Source organism: Chelmon rostratus, chromosome 12 (genome assembly GCF_017976325.1).
Source record: "Chelmon rostratus isolate fCheRos1 chromosome 12, fCheRos1.pri, whole genome shotgun sequence".
NCBI lineage: Eukaryota > Metazoa > Chordata > Actinopteri > Chaetodontiformes > Chaetodontidae > Chelmon > Chelmon rostratus.
Window position 1 is genome coordinate 8,675,055 of NC_055669.1, and position 18,927 is coordinate 8,693,981.

At 41.2% G+C, this 18,927-nt stretch overlaps 3 protein-coding genes across 4 annotated transcripts; all 3 read left to right on the forward strand.

Annotated features, from left to right (window-relative positions):
• Window positions 1-875: 875 nt before the first annotated feature.
• On the forward strand, window positions 876-2,432 carry rgs1 (regulator of G protein signaling 1). Of its 2 annotated transcripts, none has more exons than XM_041948794.1 (4): window positions 876-941; window positions 1,273-1,352; window positions 1,431-1,597; window positions 1,848-2,432. In XM_041948794.1, the coding sequence occupies exons 1-4, from the start codon at window positions 931-933 to the stop codon at window positions 2,022-2,024; spliced, it is 435 nt and encodes a 144-aa protein (XP_041804728.1). In that variant the 5' UTR covers window positions 876-930; the 3' UTR covers window positions 2,025-2,432. The 2 variants fall into 2 exon arrangements, with proteins under 2 accessions (XP_041804728.1, XP_041804727.1); XM_041948793.1 differs by having other exon boundaries at window positions 908-1,040; window positions 1,268-1,352.
• Window positions 2,433-7,791: 5,359 nt separating this feature from the next.
• On the forward strand, window positions 7,792-9,119 carry LOC121615380 (regulator of G-protein signaling 13-like). The gene is made up of 5 exons (XM_041949717.1): window positions 7,792-7,966; window positions 8,091-8,144; window positions 8,237-8,298; window positions 8,389-8,555; window positions 8,668-9,119. The coding sequence occupies exons 1-5, from the start codon at window positions 7,884-7,886 to the stop codon at window positions 8,851-8,853; spliced, it is 552 nt and encodes a 183-aa protein (XP_041805651.1). The 5' UTR covers window positions 7,792-7,883; the 3' UTR covers window positions 8,854-9,119.
• A 6,332-nt stretch (window positions 9,120-15,451) lies between these two features.
• Window positions 15,452-18,699, forward strand: LOC121615319 (regulator of G-protein signaling 21-like). Its single transcript, XM_041949630.1, has 5 exons — window positions 15,452-15,704; window positions 15,825-15,893; window positions 16,006-16,067; window positions 16,646-16,812; window positions 17,140-18,699. The coding sequence occupies exons 1-5, from the start codon at window positions 15,658-15,660 to the stop codon at window positions 17,557-17,559; spliced, it is 765 nt and encodes a 254-aa protein (XP_041805564.1). The 5' UTR covers window positions 15,452-15,657; the 3' UTR covers window positions 17,560-18,699.
• Window positions 18,700-18,927: the final 228 nt, after the last annotated feature.

Sequence of the window (18,927 nt, forward strand, 5' to 3'; positions counted from 1 at the left end):
CTGACAGACGATGTACATTATTTTAACGCTGACTCAGCTAACTTTGTAATCGTGCAGCCCTCCTGAGTTGTCGACATGAGGGCATCATGAGTGCAGCGTCACAGAAAGGCTGGCAGGGCTGCAGATGCTACTGATTTTTCGTGACTTTTACTTTTATGTATTCCAGAGCCAGCGCAGATTTGCACCAGGCGCCGACTAATCTATAAACACTTGCAAAATCCAAATCACAACCTTTCTGTTTGATGAGTCAGCGATCAACATCAACTGAAGCCTTGAGGCATGTCAGTAAATCAGTGCGTCTTTATTCGTTTTGTCACCTTGATTAATAAGGAACACTGCAGATATTCAAATGGCAGGATGACAAGCCTTTTCCTTAAAAGTGAATTTGTTTATGGCCATTTGTTTATGGTCAGGATCTCTCCCGCAGCTTCCTGACCATCGCTCATTGCTTTAGTTAAATCTTATTCTGAATTTGACGTGCAGTGTGTACCACAGCAGGCCATTATGCTGCCATTATACACATAAAACACTAAATAATAGTCCCTACTGAGTGACAATAAAATGAAGTCGTCAATAGTTTAAATACTCTTAATTCATTTATCTGTTCTTCAGTGATCCCTCCGTCTAACTACCTGCCATCCTCACATTGTCACATTCATGCTAATGATGATCACTGTTTTGGACAACAGGTGTGGTCATCTTAAATCACAGCCCACTTATTTTCTCCTGGAGGTGCAACAGACAGGGAAGGATGGCCCGTCTTTCCCAGCAACAGCACTTTGCATACAGATTTCCATATATTCCATTCATGTTGGGTGGGGGTCATTTAGATTTGCTCAGTCACTTGACTCCCTTATTTCCAAACAATCACAACCTCGTCTTCAGTCTGGCAGGATCTTATCTCTGTCTCCCTTTGTAGAGGACGAGGAGATGGCGATAAAGTGAGTTACTGCATATTTGATTGTTGGGCCTTTACCATTTTCAGCAGGCAACAGCTTACAGCAGCCATGTGGAAAATACCAACGAGGTTTTCACTCACTGTAAGTCACACCAGGCGTCGTGCCGTTATTTCTGAAGGGGCTCGTAGGGATGGGAGGTTGCTGTCAGGTGCTCGGTGCATTAAGATGAATGTTTACAAGTCATCTTAATAAGGATCACCAGCTATGAATGATTAATAATTTGGCCTGCCAGTGTGGTTTGCAGGCGTTGTTTGCTGTGGAGTTCACAGGTAACTGGGCTAGTGATAGATCTTGATGCTCTTTTCAAGGGTAGATTGTGTTGCTTCCCCAAGGATCCACTGGAGGATGTTGAGACTTGGAGTGAGTCTGTGGACAAGGTCCTCAGCTGCAAAGGTGAGAGTCTCTTCTGATCATACAGGTGCTATTTGATACACATTTGCTCCCACGCTTATTGTCCCCTGTGATGTCCAGCCGGACAGATCGCTTTCCGGGAGTTCCTGAAGTCTGAGTACAGTGAGGAGAACATTCTGTTTTGGCTCGCCTGTGAGGAGTACAAGAAAATCAAGACGGTCCCAGAGATGATCTCGTCTGCCAACAGGATCTACTCAGAGTTTGTCCAAACAGAAGCACCCAAACAGGTAAATGACTGTGACTGCAGTTTCTAGGAATTCAAATGCACCAACAGGGTCATTGATTGTAATCTGAATTTAGCACGCCTCTGTTGATATAGTGACTGCTGTAAAGCTGTAAAGCTGTGTATTTCTGCATTTTATGGTGGTAAAACTGCAGAACTTTATGTTAAGTGTACATCCCCCCAAGAATATTATGGTGAAGGACGATGAAAAGAGCTGCTGTAAGACGGCCCTGGGCAATATTGTTTGATTCCAGATCAACATAGATTGCAGTACCAGAGAAAACATAACGAAGAACATCTCCCAGCCGACCCTGACTTCGTTTGATACAGCACAGAAGCTCATCTACAGTCTGATGGCCAGGGATTGCTACCCGCGGTTCCTAAAATCTGACATCTATCAGGGACTCCTGAGGAGAACCGATTCAAGGTGACTCTTTTAAAACTGACAGCCTCTCAGACGGAGGCTCGCGAAATCGTCTCTCCAGCTCTGATCTGCTGTAGCACCCTTTCATTTCAGTGTGGATAATGGGCTCACGCCGTACAATCCAGATCCTTAAATGTAGCAGAAATAGCTTTTCTCAACCTGTGTGACACAGTAGACAGTTACAGCTCAAGTGAATTTGTGGCTTGTATTATACTTTATCTCTTTAATTATGTTCAGGTTAAAAAAAAAAAGTCTTTAAAGAGATTGTGCACATAATTCTTCCATGATTATCTATTATCTCCTCCACCCCATGAGGTTAATAGTAATTCCTTTATTGTAAAGTATTATCAACACTTTATCTATTCGAGTATGCAAACATAAATCCTAATATGCTCTGAGAAATTCAACCTTCACATGCAAATAAAAATGTGAGCGTATTCTTAAAACATGTGTCTTTGTTTTGTGTTCTATCAAATGTTTTGGTGTCCATTTACAGTGCATCGTCGCTTTTGACATATCGTTAAAACAAAAACTGAATGCACTCTGATTGACATTTGGGTGTGGTCCTTTTGAATATAATGCAAATCACCTTTGTTGCTGTCACAGACGACTGTAGCATAGTCATTGGTCAGAAGATGCACCAGGTGGCAACAGAGGCCTTCAAGCGACATCAATGAGCCAACAAAAAGCCACAACTAGAAGAAGGAAGAAACGCTTCACACTTCCTCTGACTCTCACTGTGTGTGTGTTTTTTTATTATTATTTCTGCAACATCTCAGCTGCCGTTAGAAGAAGTTGGTACATTAAATATAACGCGAAGAGGAACTGAATTAATCAGCTCTGTCTGGAGTTAAATTTGCCTGAAACGCCAGATGCAGGGTGGGTGGCGGGAGCGCGCTTTTGGCGGTGATTCAGATGGTTCCACGTTGCCAGGCGGGTTCATTCATCATGAAAAAGTATCTGAGAGGATTCAAATCACAACTTTGACTCTGATGTCATGCAAAAATCATCTCTAATAATGTCCTTCATGGAAATCTGCCTTCAAAGGAAGATTAGTGTAGGCTTAAATAGTTATTCCCTGTTTTATCTTATTTTTGTTTGTCATTTCCAGTGAGGACAGGGTGAATTTTACAAGCTTATATAATCGTCTATGTAAAAACCATGTAAATACAAAAAACAGGGTTAAGATATCAACTTTATAGACATGATGTTCACATCCACAAATGAGGTTTAACTCAGCATTATGGTTTTAAACTAAGCATGAAGCATCAAATGCTTGTTGCATTGTTCTCCTTTTGCACGTACAACCATAATGTGTTTATTCTCTGATGTGTGTTTTACATTTAGAAAGTGGAAGTAGGCACAGCGTGGTTTCTCCGTGTGACTGCTGAGTGTTAGATGAACATTTTGTTCTGTTGGTGCTGGTGGCATTGAATGATTTATTTTAAGAGGTGCTGCACAACACTTGTTGTGCAGACAGCCCGCCGCAGCTTCCGCTAGTTGAGACAACTCTGGTTACAGCCACCTCTTTGTGGGAGAAGGCTTGTGTTCATGGGTTACTGTAAAAAAAACAGTTTATGACAAACCACGTGTTTAACCTGCGCTCGTAGTTATGACGCATAGATACTGCTTGCAGGAAGTGTAGAAGGCATGAAAATGAAAGAAACTCAGTGACAGCAGTTGATGGAGGAAACCCACAGACGGGTGTTGCCACCGATAAAAAACATGCCTGAGAACAGTTCATGTCACCACAGCGACCCATCAACATCAACATTTCCTGCCAAACATGAGCATAACAATGTGCGATGTGTGTGATAAAACGGTACTTTTGGTTCAAAAGCAACTCACTAAGTTTACTACAATTAATGCATCACTACATTTATTTTGCAAGTTGTTCACCTATGTGCTACATACAGTTATAGAATACTTCTTAGCTTAAGTTGTGTCAATTAAGAGGTAATATTAATACAAAAAAATGGATGTAAGAATCCATTTTTTTAAGGGCCTCCACATTTTTAGCATGCTTTAGCTCATGCATTTATTTCTATGTTCCTGAGAGCAAAACAGTGCACTATAATGGCAGATGGCAAAGTTTCTCTGCACTTTAACAGATGTTTCAGTATTAATCTCCACAGGTGGGTTTTATCCATGCTAGCAGCTCTGATATTGACAATGTCAGTCTGTCTGTTGACCACTTGTTTTACTACGTTGGTCCAGAATGAACTACGGGATGGATTGCCATGAAATGTCATGGTCATTCACTTACAGAGGCAGTTTTGTTTCAGAGTCTGGGGGTGCTGATGGCTAAAGCTCCATCATCTTCGCTCAGCACCAGACATGTATCTGCTTTAAAAATTGCACAATAAAAGCTTCAAATTGAGCCTAAGATTTGCAGGTAACTATTGAAAGGATTGAAAATTAACCTTATCTTTCTAAGAGTAATCTGGATCAATTTTTAGTGCAACTAAATAACCTTAACAATTGTATTTTCAGCCTTGTCTGAGCAGAGAGAATTACAGTAAATTAGTCCACACAAGATAGGATGGAGAGCATGTATAAAAGTTTCTGGGTTTTTGCAGGGATAAACACTCCTCTTTCAATTTCAAGTTTTCGTGAGCTGAAAGAAGCAGGTTTGCCAACTCCAGATTTCAACACAGCTGGACCACAAATTCAAACCGCAAAGATAGACAGAGATATTGGGGTGGATGGAATTGGGGTTCATTGCTGACAGCCACAGCACATTTCTTAAAAGACCATCAGAGGGAGCCTATATCGGAAATGCTGGAAATTTGATGCACAGTGGTTTTAGTTCACACCTTTATTTAATTGCCTGCGCAATTCATAGGATGTGATATGGTCAACATACAATCAGCCAATAAAACATTTTGAGAAAGTATTGTGCAGCTTAGTGATGAATGTTTTTTTGTGTCAAGAGCTGCACTGAGATGTACATGGATTAGAAATTTCTCATATTTCATATGATAAAAGGAGATAATTAAGGACTGGCTACTGGTGACTGTGGCTGTGAAACATGATGTTTTTTAGATATAAAGTTATCAGTCACAAAAAAAAAAAAACAGGCCTCGATCGGCATCAGTTTCCTCCTTGATAGTTCTAATCAGTGTCGTACTGCTTACATCAATGATGCTGAACTGCGGCAGAAAGGAAAGGAAGTACATATGAGACATTTGCAGGACAGATCGTGACTGATGTTCTCTTTTAAAAACTCTAGAAATTCCAGAGGAATGTCCAGATGACAGGTGAAAGATTTGGTTTTGTCACAACTTCCCGTCAACACTGAAGTGAATAAAACAGTCTTACAGCTTCCTCCCTCTCTCAGCATATATACTGTGGGACGAGGGGGAGCTTCAGTGACAGAGCTCACAGCACTGAGAATTGAGGGTGTTTGCTGGGGATTTAGTCAAGGATGATGACAAAGTGATTAGATCTACATCCTTTAACCTCTGCAGTAATAATATTTTTAGATAATATATATATATATATATATATATATATATATATATATATATGTGCAGTATTACGGCAGAGCTTTAAGCCACATATATCTTATGTTACGCATATGACAAGGTGATGGTGTTATACTCTCTGTGTCTAAGCTTCAGTCCTGTCAAAAATGGAAACACTGCAGTGGTATAACTGTCTGAGACACATACCACACATCCCCTGGTTTGGTTCCGGTGGGCGAGATGAGTTTCATGTCATCCCCCTCTCTGTTCCCCCCTGCATTTCCTGTCTGACTCAAAGATCAAACAATGGCAAGAAGCTATAGAATGGAAACAAAGACATTATTAACTCCACCAAGGAGGTGAAGTTTTCAGTCTGGTTTGTCGGTTTAGAAAAATTACAGGCCTGATATTCATGAAACTTGGAGGAGGCGTGTGGCATAGGCCAAGGACGAACCCACTAAATATTGGAGCGGATGCGAATCACAGGGCAGATGCATGAATTATTTTTCACTCTTGTTAACATTGTCACATAGGAATAATTGCCATACATCTTAAAATCCAGCCCATGGTAGTAAAATTTGATAACTCCATATCACAGTCCACATTCAGAGGACTCGGGGACAGTGGTTGGACGCTTTTTTCTCAAACTAAGTGGCTTTGGAAACGTGTGTGTATTTACGTTTTCAAAGTTTGAGAAAAAAGCGTCCAACCGCTGTCCCCGAGTGCTTCGTAACGACCGCTTTCTGAATGAAGTTTGAGCAACAACATGTGAAGCTACCCCAGAGGATTACTGGTACCTCTGAATGTTGACTGTGATATAGAGTTATCAAATTTTACTATCATCGGCTGGATTTTCATATCATGCAAGTAAATATACTCTTAGTCACATCCATGTGATATTCAGAAATATACAGTGGTAGAACTTGCAGAATGCACAATATAGAGAGTGGTCTATTGGCCTTGGCAGAGGTCTAGTTAGAGTTTCGTAACAGGTCATTAGAAGAAAGACAAGGTTGCAATTGACCCAGAGCAAGACTGAACTTGTGTTGTTGTGCTGTTTGAGGCTGTATTTCTGTCAGATGCAACCCAAGATAGAAGAGATGCCAGAAAAACAAGCTCATGATATTTGCTTGTTAGTTGTCCTGATAAGACACCAAGTCAAGAGTGTGTCCCCACAGAGTGGGTGAGAGCAGAAGGAAGAAATTGCGTTTCGAAACTCAGATGCTAAGGTGTTACTGGAGCAACAAACATGGATGTTAAAAATACTCGTTATCAACAATTTGTCATTTCCAGACAGGTTCAGTAACATGAGCTGAGAGATTTATGAAACCAAAGAACACGCAGGAATGAATTTGATTGCACCATAATGTGAGAGCATCTTCAGAGTGAGACAGTGGAACATGTGCTGAACACCTGTCGTTGTGCCCACAACTGAAAATTACAAGATACCTTTAAATGCTAAAACATAGCATATAACATGAGCAAAAGAGGAAAGAGTCTTAAGTCAGGTCTGTTATTGGGCAATAGCCGCTAAAGTGAATCATGTTAGATTAGAAGAGATGCTGGCAGACAGATTTTGATACCTTCAGACAGCCTTTATGCTAAGATACGATAACCAGCTGTAGATTGTAGCTTCATAATTAGCATACAGCAAGAAAACAAACAAGCCAACATTCAGGAACCAAAAGCAAGTGGTCAGGCCAAGTAAGGCTGTGAGAACAGATCCAGTGTGCTGAACTGAGTGAGGATGCATTTTATCGCTCAGCCATCAGAAACAGTCTCACTGTAAAGATAACATGTCGTCAGAGAAATAGCTGTAGCTATTGTCAGGATGATAATCTTACTGCAAAGATGCAATCATTAGCTCTTTGGGTTGTTTGAAAGTGGTGAAATTGTTTTTCCACTACCTAATACAAGTGCTCCATGAAGCTTAAGAGGGTATATTTACCAGTTTTAATTAATTTTCATTGTGCGAGTGCACAATGCCTCAGCATTTAGTTCATAAAAGGTTTCCAGAACCTGACATTGGTGACATTGGTTCTCAAGGCAGACTGGAAGAGAGACAGAAGCATTTGCCTATCTGCTGCAGGATTTTCCACTGCCCCATTTGCATGTCCAGACTTTGAACCAAACAATTATCAATGCAGGTCCAAGCACAGCACAGAGAGACAGCTACAGTGGCAGTCCGTGCACGTTTGCGTCACACCCAGCTTCCTCTTTTTCTGCGGTTAGCACAAAGTGATGTCGTGACGCTACTCACCGACCCAACCAAGTTTCAGACTTCTGCTGCACATATATGACTTGGCGCCGAGCGACTTCGTCAAACAGTCACAGCGGCCGCCGCAGATCTCACAGCTCTCTAAGAGCAACCCAGCGCACACGAACACGGCATTGTTGCCATGCCAGGTCTAGTCACATCAACAACAGGGGAGATGCAGCACCTCAGCATGGACACTGACAACAAGAAGAGGGGGGAAATCAGGTAAATATTATAATCTAACTGATGTGCTGTAGCAGCTTTTTGTGTTATTGGTGATCAACCTTTTAGTATAAGAACATGTCAGTAAAATAAGGCGTTGTTGCTTTGTGTTTGTTCGGTTAACCAGGGGAGGAAACCTGAAGTCTCGGCTTAAGTTATCTCAAGCCCCTAACGCTGACGGGTAAGTGGAGAAAACATCTTTGTTGGAAACTAAACGTTGAAACTGTTAACACACTTGTTGCATGTGAGTGACACCACATCCCTCTTTTGTAGGCTTTGTTTCGAGGAGATGTCCCAGTGGTCACACTCATTAGAGAGACTCCTTTCGTCCAAATGTAAGTTAATTAGTCCACAGAGTCAAGTTTCTTATTCATCATGCTTCCTCAGCATTGGCTAACTGCTGCTCATTTTGCATGTCCGTTCAGATGGCATGAAAATATTCCAGGCATTCTTGAAGTCAGAGTTCAGTGACGAAAACATTGAGTTTTGGCTGGTGTGTGAGGACTATAAGAAGATCAAGGCTTCCTTCAGGATGTCCTCCAAGGCCAAAAAGATCTTCAAACGCTACATCCAAGCTGAGGCTGTGAGGGAGGTATGCACAGAGGTTTTTTATAATGCAGATACAGTTCTTCCCCCCAGTATTCTTTCCACCTTTTCTACTACTCTAGTATTCATTGTTCTCATCATTTCTCCTCTGCCTTCAGATCAACATTGATCACAAGACCAGAGACTCGATCAGGCGGAGCATTAAGGCGCCCACCACAGTGTGCTTTGACGATGCCCAGAGGATCGTCTACGGCCTGATGGAGAGGGACTCTTACCCCCGTTTCCTCAGGTCTGACATCTATCAGGCTCTACTGGACTCTGCCTCAGCATCGACGAAGATGTAAAGAAAACAGATACCAGAGACATTGTGTCTGCAGACACTGGACTGTGAGGCTGAGCCAAACGCTGGACTACCTGAGAGAAGCTATGTTGCGTGTTTGAGCCAATTCTTTAACTCGAAAAGCACCAAAAACTCTGCCATTTTCAACACATTGGTGCCTTCCTCCTGGAGCTTTGAAGACATGCCATGGCCACATCGGACTCTGATAAAAGAGGACAAGTCAGCTCAGTTGTAAAAAGAAAAAAAAAAAGAAAAAAAAGCTGAGGAGGGTTTATTCATAACCAGCTGATATAATGGAAAAGGATGGGTTGATGCCAAATATGGCTACAGCCGTACACAACCAACAGTAGATGCTGTCATAAAGCGAAAGACTTCCCAGAGATGCCACGGTTATGTCACGAAAATGCTGGGGACTTTCTGTGAGAGACGCCAGGAAGTGTATGTGGTGCAAGAAAGGCCTTCCACGCAGCTTGCATGTGCATGAGCTGGTGTCTACATGTGCACCACCTTAAGGTTTACTGTTATCTCACTAAAACAGCAGAAAAGACGATGAGAGGCCTTATGAGCTGGGATACGCATTTAAAAGTTTGACATTCTGACATCAGCGCTGCCACGCCGAAATAACTGATCTGCTATAAGCTATACGTTGAAATGTATTCCACAGTTTGAGAAAAGGTTTTGAAATGTTAAAATTAAGATGGATCCGTACATATTTAATAAACATTGTATTACAAAATTATTCAATTCTGAAGTCTGTCCTTATCAGATAGACAGAGCCAAGTTCCCATGAATGTTTAGATCTTAGTCACCAGCTCGTTCATTCACGTCTGCGTTCATTCACTTATGTACTCGGCATTGCAATGTTTACCGTCTGGTGGCCTTCATGAGTTCAGAAATGCCTGCAGCAGCGTTTACTCACGCTCCTGCATTTCTGAACGGTGTGCAGTGAAACTGTGTCCACAGTTCCACTTAACTAAGAAGAGTTCTCCCCCCCAACTATGTTTATTCCTCTCCCTGCTGAGAGTCAGATGACAATATTAGGCCTACCACTCTCATATCTGTGAAGTCACTTTGAAGCTACAGCCAGCGGCTAGTTAGCTTAGCACAAAGCAAGCAGCTGGCTGTGTCCAAAGGTAGCAAAATCCACCTGCCAGCGCCTCTAAAGCTCACTGATTTAGACTTAATGCCTCATTTGTTTAGACCATACAAAAATAGAATACCTCTGAAGAGAGTCAGGCTCGCTGTCGCCCCTTGTTTGTGCGAAACAAAGCTAACCAGCTGGCGAGACCATATTCAGTGTACTTGAGTGTGTATCAATCTCATCTATTTCTCAGAAAGAAAGTATGAAAGAGTGAAAATCTATTTCCCCAAATTTCAAATCATTCCTTTTAACATGCAGCGTCTCACCTTTTGCACTTAAAAGGGCTCAAGGTTGAAAGAAATTTTATTTTCATTGACATTATTTTATATTTTGTATCAGCTTGTCTCTGCTCCTCATTGAAGCCACATTATAAGGTTCATAAATTGAGAGAAATGCTCAAATTGAAGTGGCATTCAGTCATATTGGAATATTTACGATGTCTTGTACACCATTTTATGCACATTTCCCTCATTCAGCCTTACACATCTTTGGGAACTTTGAGGTCATGAATAGAATTTAAAATAAGGAAGCAAAGAAAAACGTTGTGTGGGTTTAAACTGTGTCAGGCTGTGCAGCATGAGGCTGTAAAGCAGATCAGTGAGGTGTAAAGGGTTAAGGGCCCGGACCACAGTGAAGGCTATACTAATAAGATGCATAATGCTCCCACCTACGCAGCATCTGTTCTTACATCACCCTTCATGTGTCATCGCTGGCCTTTCATGCTTCTGAATGTGTTTCAAGCACTTTCCACCATTCATTCAGCCTTTGTTTCACCATCCAGTCTTTCATTTATCAGCATGCTGCGGCAATCCAACCTCACCCTCATAAATTGTTCTTAATGAAGCAGAAAGGATTTAAAACTGAAAGTGCATCTGTATGACAAAAGAAAAACACCAAAAAGGAAGTTTGTCTGTTTGGAATCCATCAAGCATCACTCTGTTGAAGGTTATATAAAATTAGGGAGAAGCGTTTAAACCGAACTGCTGTACCACATCCTCTTTTAATCTCACTTATGCATCCTTGTTTGCCTGAGCTCACAGAGGCAGATTCACATACATAAGTAATAATGCCTCTGCAACTCATTGTGAGAGCAGAGAGCAATAGAGAAGAAATTGCCAGTATAAAGGCACCACAGTAATTTCGTGTTTTTGCCAGAAGAGCTTTCAGCAGGATGAGAACATCCTTTTTATTTCTCTCACAGATCGTTCACTGTTTTTTTAGTTTTATTTTTTTTAATTCAGATGCAGCTGAGGTGTTAAACTGATGTGGATGGACCGTTGCCTGACTGATCATCATTTCCTTATTTGCACTGCTCCGTTTATTGGTGACAAGATGATCCGATGAAAGATCAGTCGCATCACCACTTGCCATGTTGTGTGTCATGAGACAAGTCATCCTGTCGGAGCCACATGGTCTGCATACATGAGGTCACTGCATGACTGTGTGATGCTGCTCTACCAGTTCAACAAAGGAGACTTTGTTCCAGGTATATTTCTGAGGCAGATTAAAAACGCTCCGATGTGAAAATTTTCTGACAGATTAAAGTGTACTTCAGTCAAACATGAGTTTGAGTCTATGCTAGCAGCTCTGTGAGGCTGTACAGCTGGTGACATCAGCACTGCAGTGCCTTGAGCTAAAGGCTAACATCAGCATGCTAACATGCTCACAGTGGCAGTGCTAGCTGATGTTTAGCATGCTTACTAGCTTGACCGTCTTTGTTTAACATATTATGTTAACAATTGCTAATTAGTGCAGTTGAGGCTGGTCATTTAGGTTTGAAGTAAGTACTGGACACATTGTGACCTGATGATCGCACTAGATGAAACATAAACTTATTTCAGTTCATTCAAATATTGTCTATTGCAAATGTCATGACAACCACACAAAAGCTGTCAGGATATTTCATGACAAGCTAAAAATATCAATCTGGTAGTGGTACTGGATGTGAAGTAAGAGGATCACCAGACTGGGTTGGATTTATCCTCTGAGGATCATGAAATTTCATGGATTTCATGGATAGATTCATGCTGATAAACATTTTCTGTGAAACTAAAGGAAGGGCAGACTGTTCACACAACCCTTTGGTGTTAAATCTACCAGGTCACAACCTCACCTGTGAATTCAGGGTTACTGACAGATATTTTTTAATTAATGTCCATCCGATCTGCAGGTCTTCAGAGAAAGCAGGTGGAAAAACCACTTAACCGTGCATGTTAACAGTCATTTGACCATACTAAACCAACAATACATCCAACTGTTACCCGCTGAACCACCACGCAGACCTGATGGAAACTGCAAATGGAAAGATGTAAATCCTTGGTTTTGGCTGACAGAGCTGTATTATGTAAAAATCAGAATCAAAAGTATGGCTTCAACGCTCAGAGCCAATCAATGCAAATCTAGGCTCTATATTTTTATCTACAGAGCAATAGGGGTTATATAATATCTTAATTTAGAACAACGCAGTTTTATATGCCGCAACATTTTACTGAATAATCTGTGAGTCATGTGGACTACAAAGCTTAAAATGATGATGGCAACGATCAAAGACGATGATGACCCACTATTCATACATCAAAAAGTGACAGGTTCGACAGGCAAATTTGTTGTCCCCTGTGGCCTGAATTAGTGTAATCACGTTAGTTTTACGTAGGTAATGGTGCAACAGTCAAGCAAAAGCAGACCTAGATAACCTGTTTTGCTTCTCTGCTCCGCCTGTGTTTATATGACTTCCCAACCAGTGACCTTGATAATGCTCATACCAAAAAAGGAAGAAAATTACCCTTCGGTCGGCCATTGTAGATCAGATACAGACGTTGCTTTGCTTTGAGCGGTCACAAGACCTGGAACTGTAGTGGTAAATTTCAAAGTGACTACACTAGTTATCTTTACACAGTCAGTATATAGTCATACATAATAGAATGGGACAGGAGATTTGACTATTTGCTCAAATTGTTAGAATTAAACTTGATTGTGACTGTTATTACTGAGTGAGGGTCTACTGTGCATGATCTCTCTGGTAATGGTGCTAGAGCATGGTCCTATGTAGGACATAAGCATACTCACACAGGGGGTTAGCAGCTGTATTCTGCACTATAACTGTTTTCAGTTGGTTACTTGTTCTCACATTTAAAGTACAGGTTGTAAAAACTCGACAGCTCACTTTTGGACGTGTGAGGCTGCAGGATTTCCCTCTCACTGCTACTTCCTGTTCAACACAGCCCAGCGTGGTCCTGCGAACCTCATGTGAGTTTATGTACATCAAGACCTTGTTTCAGTAGCATGTTCAAGTTCAGCCTCGTCCAGACCAGTTTTTGTGTTTGGTGGTAGTATCTCACTTACAAGGACTCTCTTCAACAGTTCACGCTCCGCTCATTGCAAAGCCTTCATTCACTGATGGTGTTTTATTTTGAACTCAGTTGAAAGAACTGCCCTCCCACATGTACATTTTAATCGTAGCCTAACAAACAGAAAGACAGACAGGAAAAAAGAAGTAATTATCATGTTCGGGTTCTTGCAAAGGTCGGTTGCTATAGTTACCAAACAACTAGAGTGGCGCTTTTTCAGTTTTCTGAGCTTGTGACCCAAACATCTTAATGGCGCGGCTGTGGGGATGGTAATGACGTGTTTCGGGATGTTGGTTGCTAATTATGAAATTATTTACCATGAAATCTTGTACAGACGTTCACTGTTCCCAGACAACAAATCATGATAACTTTGTTGGTCCTCTGACTTTTCATCCAGTGGAATCCAGTATCTCGCCATAGCATGTAACAGACCCTCCGGTCCACTGTGCCAGTGTCACGTAAAGCTTGCTGAAAAACATTTCAGATAAAGGTCTCAGTTTGATTTGGTTTAAGCACCAAAACTGCTTGATTCAGTTCATGGAGATCACAGTTTAAGTTAAAATAACTACTTCATTAAAACAATCAACAGTGACTCTTGGAATTGAAGCCTGGTCTCCTGTGGCCCCGTAGGCTACGTTAGTCCTTCGCTTACATCATTACTCACTGCTCACTCTATTGGATCGGTGGGGCTGCTACTCACTTCGGCCCACCTCTGTGAAATATTTCTGGGGTGCCACTGCTGCTAGCTGGAGACTCTAAGTCTTGTTGTACTCTTTATTTAATAGTTATTAATCATTAGAGTAATTGCTTCCCAAAGGAATCAGAACATTTTTGTGTGTTATTCTCCACACCCATCTCTTCACCCCTGCATCCCTCAACAAACAGACACATATCATACCGAATGCATGAGAGAAAGTACTGCATGTGCATCTGCATGTTTGCGTCCCGTACATCATGTATCCTCTTTTTTTTTCCTCTATAGATATTAACTGTGAAACCTTAATTCTAGGATCTCAGTGGGCATCTCCATTTCTCAGTGTACAATGTCTGGGTTTTCTGCCCCTATTTCATCTAAATTCAAATGAGTTAACTGAATTCCCATTCCTACAAGTTCTCATTTTGTAAACTTGTGTTGCTCTTGGTCTCAGCCAATGTTTGGTTATCTGCTGAAGTGCTGCTACCCTTAAAATTCTTAAGAGGTAATTATCAGAGTGCTGAGAAAGAAGCCGAAGTGTTTTACTCAGGAGTAATTGCTCTGGCCCCAAAGAGAGTGCACATTGAAATATAATATCCATATTTTAGCTAAATTGGTCCTCTGTTCAAAGCTACATCTAAGTTAAAGGTTTGCTCTACTTCAAGCAATATGTGTAAACACAGTGTTTAAAGAGGCTCCAGATATACTGGATGTCTTAAGATACTGTACCTGTTCTTTCAGTGGTCAGACACGACAGATGTGGCCTTTAAACCACTGAACTATAACAAATATATATTGAATTGTACCTTCCAGAAATAAACTTTCACTATATAACAACTTCTGATGTTCCACTGGCAATAATATTACTTTTCAAAAAGACAATTTCAAATACAGAATCGTGCTTATTTTAATGATCCTAACTAAGTAATATTGATTCTACACAGAGGTTTCTGGCATTTCTAGCAAAATTGACAAGGTCTTTGAGGAAAACCCATTTACAATGTTACTTCAGTAAAGCCATGAAATCAAGAACGTTATAATGAAGGTCAAATTGAAAAAAAAAAAAATCCAGAAAGTGGGAAAGACAGACAGACAGACAGAGGGAGGCAAAGAAAGATAAAGATAAACTGCTAAAAGAAACTTGTGACTTCTTGACCTGTGACTAAGAATAGCACAGACTTGAATGGTGAGTTAAAGAACGTCAAGACTGAATGACTTCCAAAAGCCTACATAACGCATTTAACTGTGGAGAATGTGGAGGGGGTTGTGATACATTAAGGAAGAGCACAAGGTTTGACGCACTTTGAGTATTCACGTGGCGCCTTCTAATTGCATAACAATGAGGCTGTATGTCAACTGAGGTTAAAGATAGCAACACAAGGGGGGAAAAGTGCTGAGACCTGTAGCTCGAGGACAAAAGTGGTGCCTGACATCACAGCCAGACTCCACTCTGGATTTGAGCCTCATCCGCGAGAGGAGGCAGTCGGGATCCACTGGCGACGCTGTGAGGTTGGAAATTGACCGAAATTTAAGGGAACTTCCTCTGAGGATTCATCATCATGCACACTGAGAGATATTGTCAAATTGTGATTCAGAGAAGAGGTACAGTGTGATTCAAATTCAAAAATGAATGAGCTCTCTAAGACATCTCAGGACCTGGACACACAGAGAATGTAAGTACAGTATGTCTCATTTGCAATGCAATGAAGTTTATTTTGAAGGCTTTTTGAAGGTTTTATACACCTGGGACAGTTAGACTATCCTAATATTCCTACTGTTATCCTCTCTTGTAGACATAAAGCGTGGAAGTCCAGAATACATAACTTCATCCACAGTCCATTACCATGGACGAAAATTAACAGGTGTTTTTTTTTTTTTAAATCATACTGCATATTGAAATTGTTGTTGTTGTTAAAATTAATTTCCATTAAAATGTGAACAAATCCAAAAACCTTCCCTTTCCTCCATCTGCAGGCACGAAACAAATGAAACGAGCCCACTGGGACAATCTCTTGAGACGCTCCTTTCCCAGAAATGTAATTTCCATCTACTTTCAAAAAATACAAAACTACAACTCTGATTCCAAAAAAGTTGGGACGCTGTGTTAAACAAGTAAAACAGACTGTGACAAGTTGCTAACCCCACGCAGCAATAGTACATAGACAATATACTGAATGTTTGACCTTATCAGCTTCATTGATTTTTGTAAATATTTACTTTTTCTGAATTTGATGCAGCAACATGTTTCAAACAAGTTGGGACAGGAGCAACAAAAAACTGGGAAAGTTGTGGAACGCTCCAAAAACACCTGTTTGGATCGTTCCACAGGTAAACAGGTTGATTGGTAACAGGTGATATTATCATGATTGGGTATGGTGGAAGCCTGGAAAGGCTCAGTCGTTCACAAGCAAGGATGAAGCGAGGTTCACCACTTTGTGAACACATGACTGTATAAAGGAGATTACTACATGGGCTCTAGAACACTTCATAAACCCGTTGGCAGTAAACACAGTTCGTTTGGAAATGATCGCATTCTTTTTTGGAATCAGGGTTGTACTATCATGGCCGGTTATTGTTTATCTTCATAATGAAGTTATGTTCCCTTGTGTAAAAGGTGGACAAACAGCATTCCGGGACTTTCTGAAGTCAGAGTTCTGTGAGGAAAATCTGGACTTCTGGCTCGCCTGTCAAGAATTTAAAACCTTTGACAGTCCAGAGGAGCTGAAACGGAGAGCAGCAAGTATTTATGAGGAGTTCATCAGCGTTGACTCTACCACGCAGGTATGACTCTAGATGGCTGAATAGAAAAAGCAGCAAAATGTGCGTACATAAGACAACATGAGAAAAACTTCAATGTGTTTACTGCAAGAATGACAAGTGCAATGGAAAAGACAGAGAAAAAGGTTAAAGTACTTAAAAGTCCTAAAAAAGCACCGACCTGTATAATTAACCATACCTCAACCATAGCAACCAGCATTTTAAATAGTGACTTTCCGACTGTGGTAATCACGCAGGTGGCTGCACATGCTGTGCATACCATAAATGTAGAAAATTGGAACAGCATGCTCTGTTATTCTTGTTGTCTAATTGCTTAACATGTCTTTGCAGGTAAACCTGGATTTCTACACAAAAGAGATCATCAGCCAGAGTCTCCAGCAACCAAGTCCGTCATGCTTTGTCGTGGCACAAAGGAAAATCTACAGCCTGATGGAGAACGGCTCCTTCCCACGCTTTATTCAGTCTGAGCAATACAAAGTCCTATTTGATGCAGCTTCTATGCCGAGAGGCCTTCGAAAGCACAGAAAAGCCTTGAAGATAAAGAGCACTGGAGTTCTAATGCAGCACAATTCAAAACCAATCAGTCTGCAGAGTGAGCGCTATCTTTGCACAAGGGCTGATATCATGCATGGTAATGCCGTAAAGTGTTGCACAGACACCGGCTCAGGAGCTGCTGTTGACAGACACTGGGAGGGCACTTCCTCTATCCTCAAAATGTCACCTCAACAACATAACCTGTGGGAGCACTGAGAGCTGTGTCAGTGAAATGGACACAACATGATGCAGGCTGTGCACTGCTGAGTGTTGTGTGAGTTTGCACATGAACAATATTTGTAAAAAATATAAATGATTTTGATAAGTTTTTGGTGGTAAATTTGCACAAATTGTTCAACTGTTGCTCCAACTCATAAACTGATCAACTAGACTGTCTGTGTCGTCATGGGCGTCATAGAACTGCATCCTGTGTACAGCTGGTGCGCTACTGCCACCCAGTGGTGACTGGGAAAACTTACAACCAAAATTAAGTTAAGTAGCTGCAAAAAAATGTAACGGTTGTGCGCAATAGTGACAGAAAAAACGTTAACAATGTTATGATATTTATTGTTAACTGCAGATTATTATTTATTAACTCCCTGATTGTTCTTCACTTGATGTCAGACACTGGCAGAGAAACCCTAACAAGATGTAACCACCAGCAATACTGAATGAATAGGTTTCATCTCAACTCGACCCTGCTGTATATCAAATATCCTCGCCAAATTCCACAAATAAACCAGTCAGGTCATTATTTGAAAGAAGGGTCCCTGGTTTCCGGAAGCTGATACCTGTCCTCTTCGTCCTGTGACTCGTCAAATGTCCTCTGTGGAAAAGGCCTGTTGGTGGACAACAGTAAAACTAACTTGAAAATGGAAACGACATTAACAGGATGGCTGCTGTCACAGGTGCATCATGGTGTCAGAGACCAAACAGGCCTCATATTGAGCAATGGGTCACCTTCTCCTCTGTGCCTCCTTCCATGTTGTGCAGCCTACCTGGGGCATTTCTAATTTGATTATGGAAATAGTTGTTTAAAAAGAATGGCAGGAGAAAAGGGAGGAAACAAAGTGATAAATAATGTAGGAGGGCTCGGAGAGGCATACAAACATTGGAGTAGAAGGAAGTAGAAGCGAGAGGATATATTTGGGCCAAATGTACCAAAAATATAACTCTGACCATGTCCATCTTATTACATAAATATGATTCTCTGCTGTGGACCGAAGACCCCACATGTCATCGCAGGTGTATCTTACAGATTAGACCTGCTCAGGTTGGAGTTGTGTGCAGCTATGCTGGATTTTCCTTGGAGACGTCATTAAAAAAGATAAAACAGGAGTCCCTCCCCAAAAATGTGTTACCCTGCATGTGATAATAACTTGTGCAAAATATTGTTTTTATGCATAAGATTAAACAAAATCATCTTTTTATGAATTTGAAGGCTCTAAAATGTAAGTGTGCGTGTTTCTATTTGTGTGTGTGTGTGTGAGAGAGAGAGAGAGAGAGAGAGAGAGAGAGAGAGAGAGAGAGAGAGAGTGAGTGTGTGTGAGTGAGAGAGAGAGTGAGCTGGTACTCTGCATCCCA

Coding starts and splice junctions, on each gene's coding strand:
- rgs1 (XM_041948793.1), top strand. CDS start 1,008: ATGTGGAAAATACCAACGAGGTTTTCACTCACT. Junction 1,041..1,267: donor CAACGAGGTTTTCACTCACT/GTAAGTCACACC, acceptor GCTCTTTTCAAG/GGTAGATTGTGTTGCTTCCC. Junction 1,598..1,847: donor AAACAGAAGCACCCAAACAG/GTAAATGACTGT, acceptor GTTTGATTCCAG/ATCAACATAGATTGCAGTAC.
- LOC121615380 (XM_041949717.1), top strand. CDS start 7,884: ATGCCAGGTCTAGTCACATCAACAACAGGGGAGATGCAGCACCTCAGC. Junction 7,967..8,090: donor AAGAAGAGGGGGGAAATCAG/GTAAATATTATA, acceptor TCGGTTAACCAG/GGGAGGAAACCTGAAGTCTC. Junction 8,299..8,388: donor GAGACTCCTTTCGTCCAAAT/GTAAGTTAATTA, acceptor ATGTCCGTTCAG/ATGGCATGAAAATATTCCAG.
- LOC121615319 (XM_041949630.1), top strand. CDS start 15,658: ATGAATGAGCTCTCTAAGACATCTCAGGACCTGGACACACAGAGAAT. Junction 15,894..16,005: donor CCATGGACGAAAATTAACAG/GTGTTTTTTTTT, acceptor CTCCATCTGCAG/GCACGAAACAAATGAAACGA. Junction 16,813..17,139: donor GCGTTGACTCTACCACGCAG/GTATGACTCTAG, acceptor ATGTCTTTGCAG/GTAAACCTGGATTTCTACAC.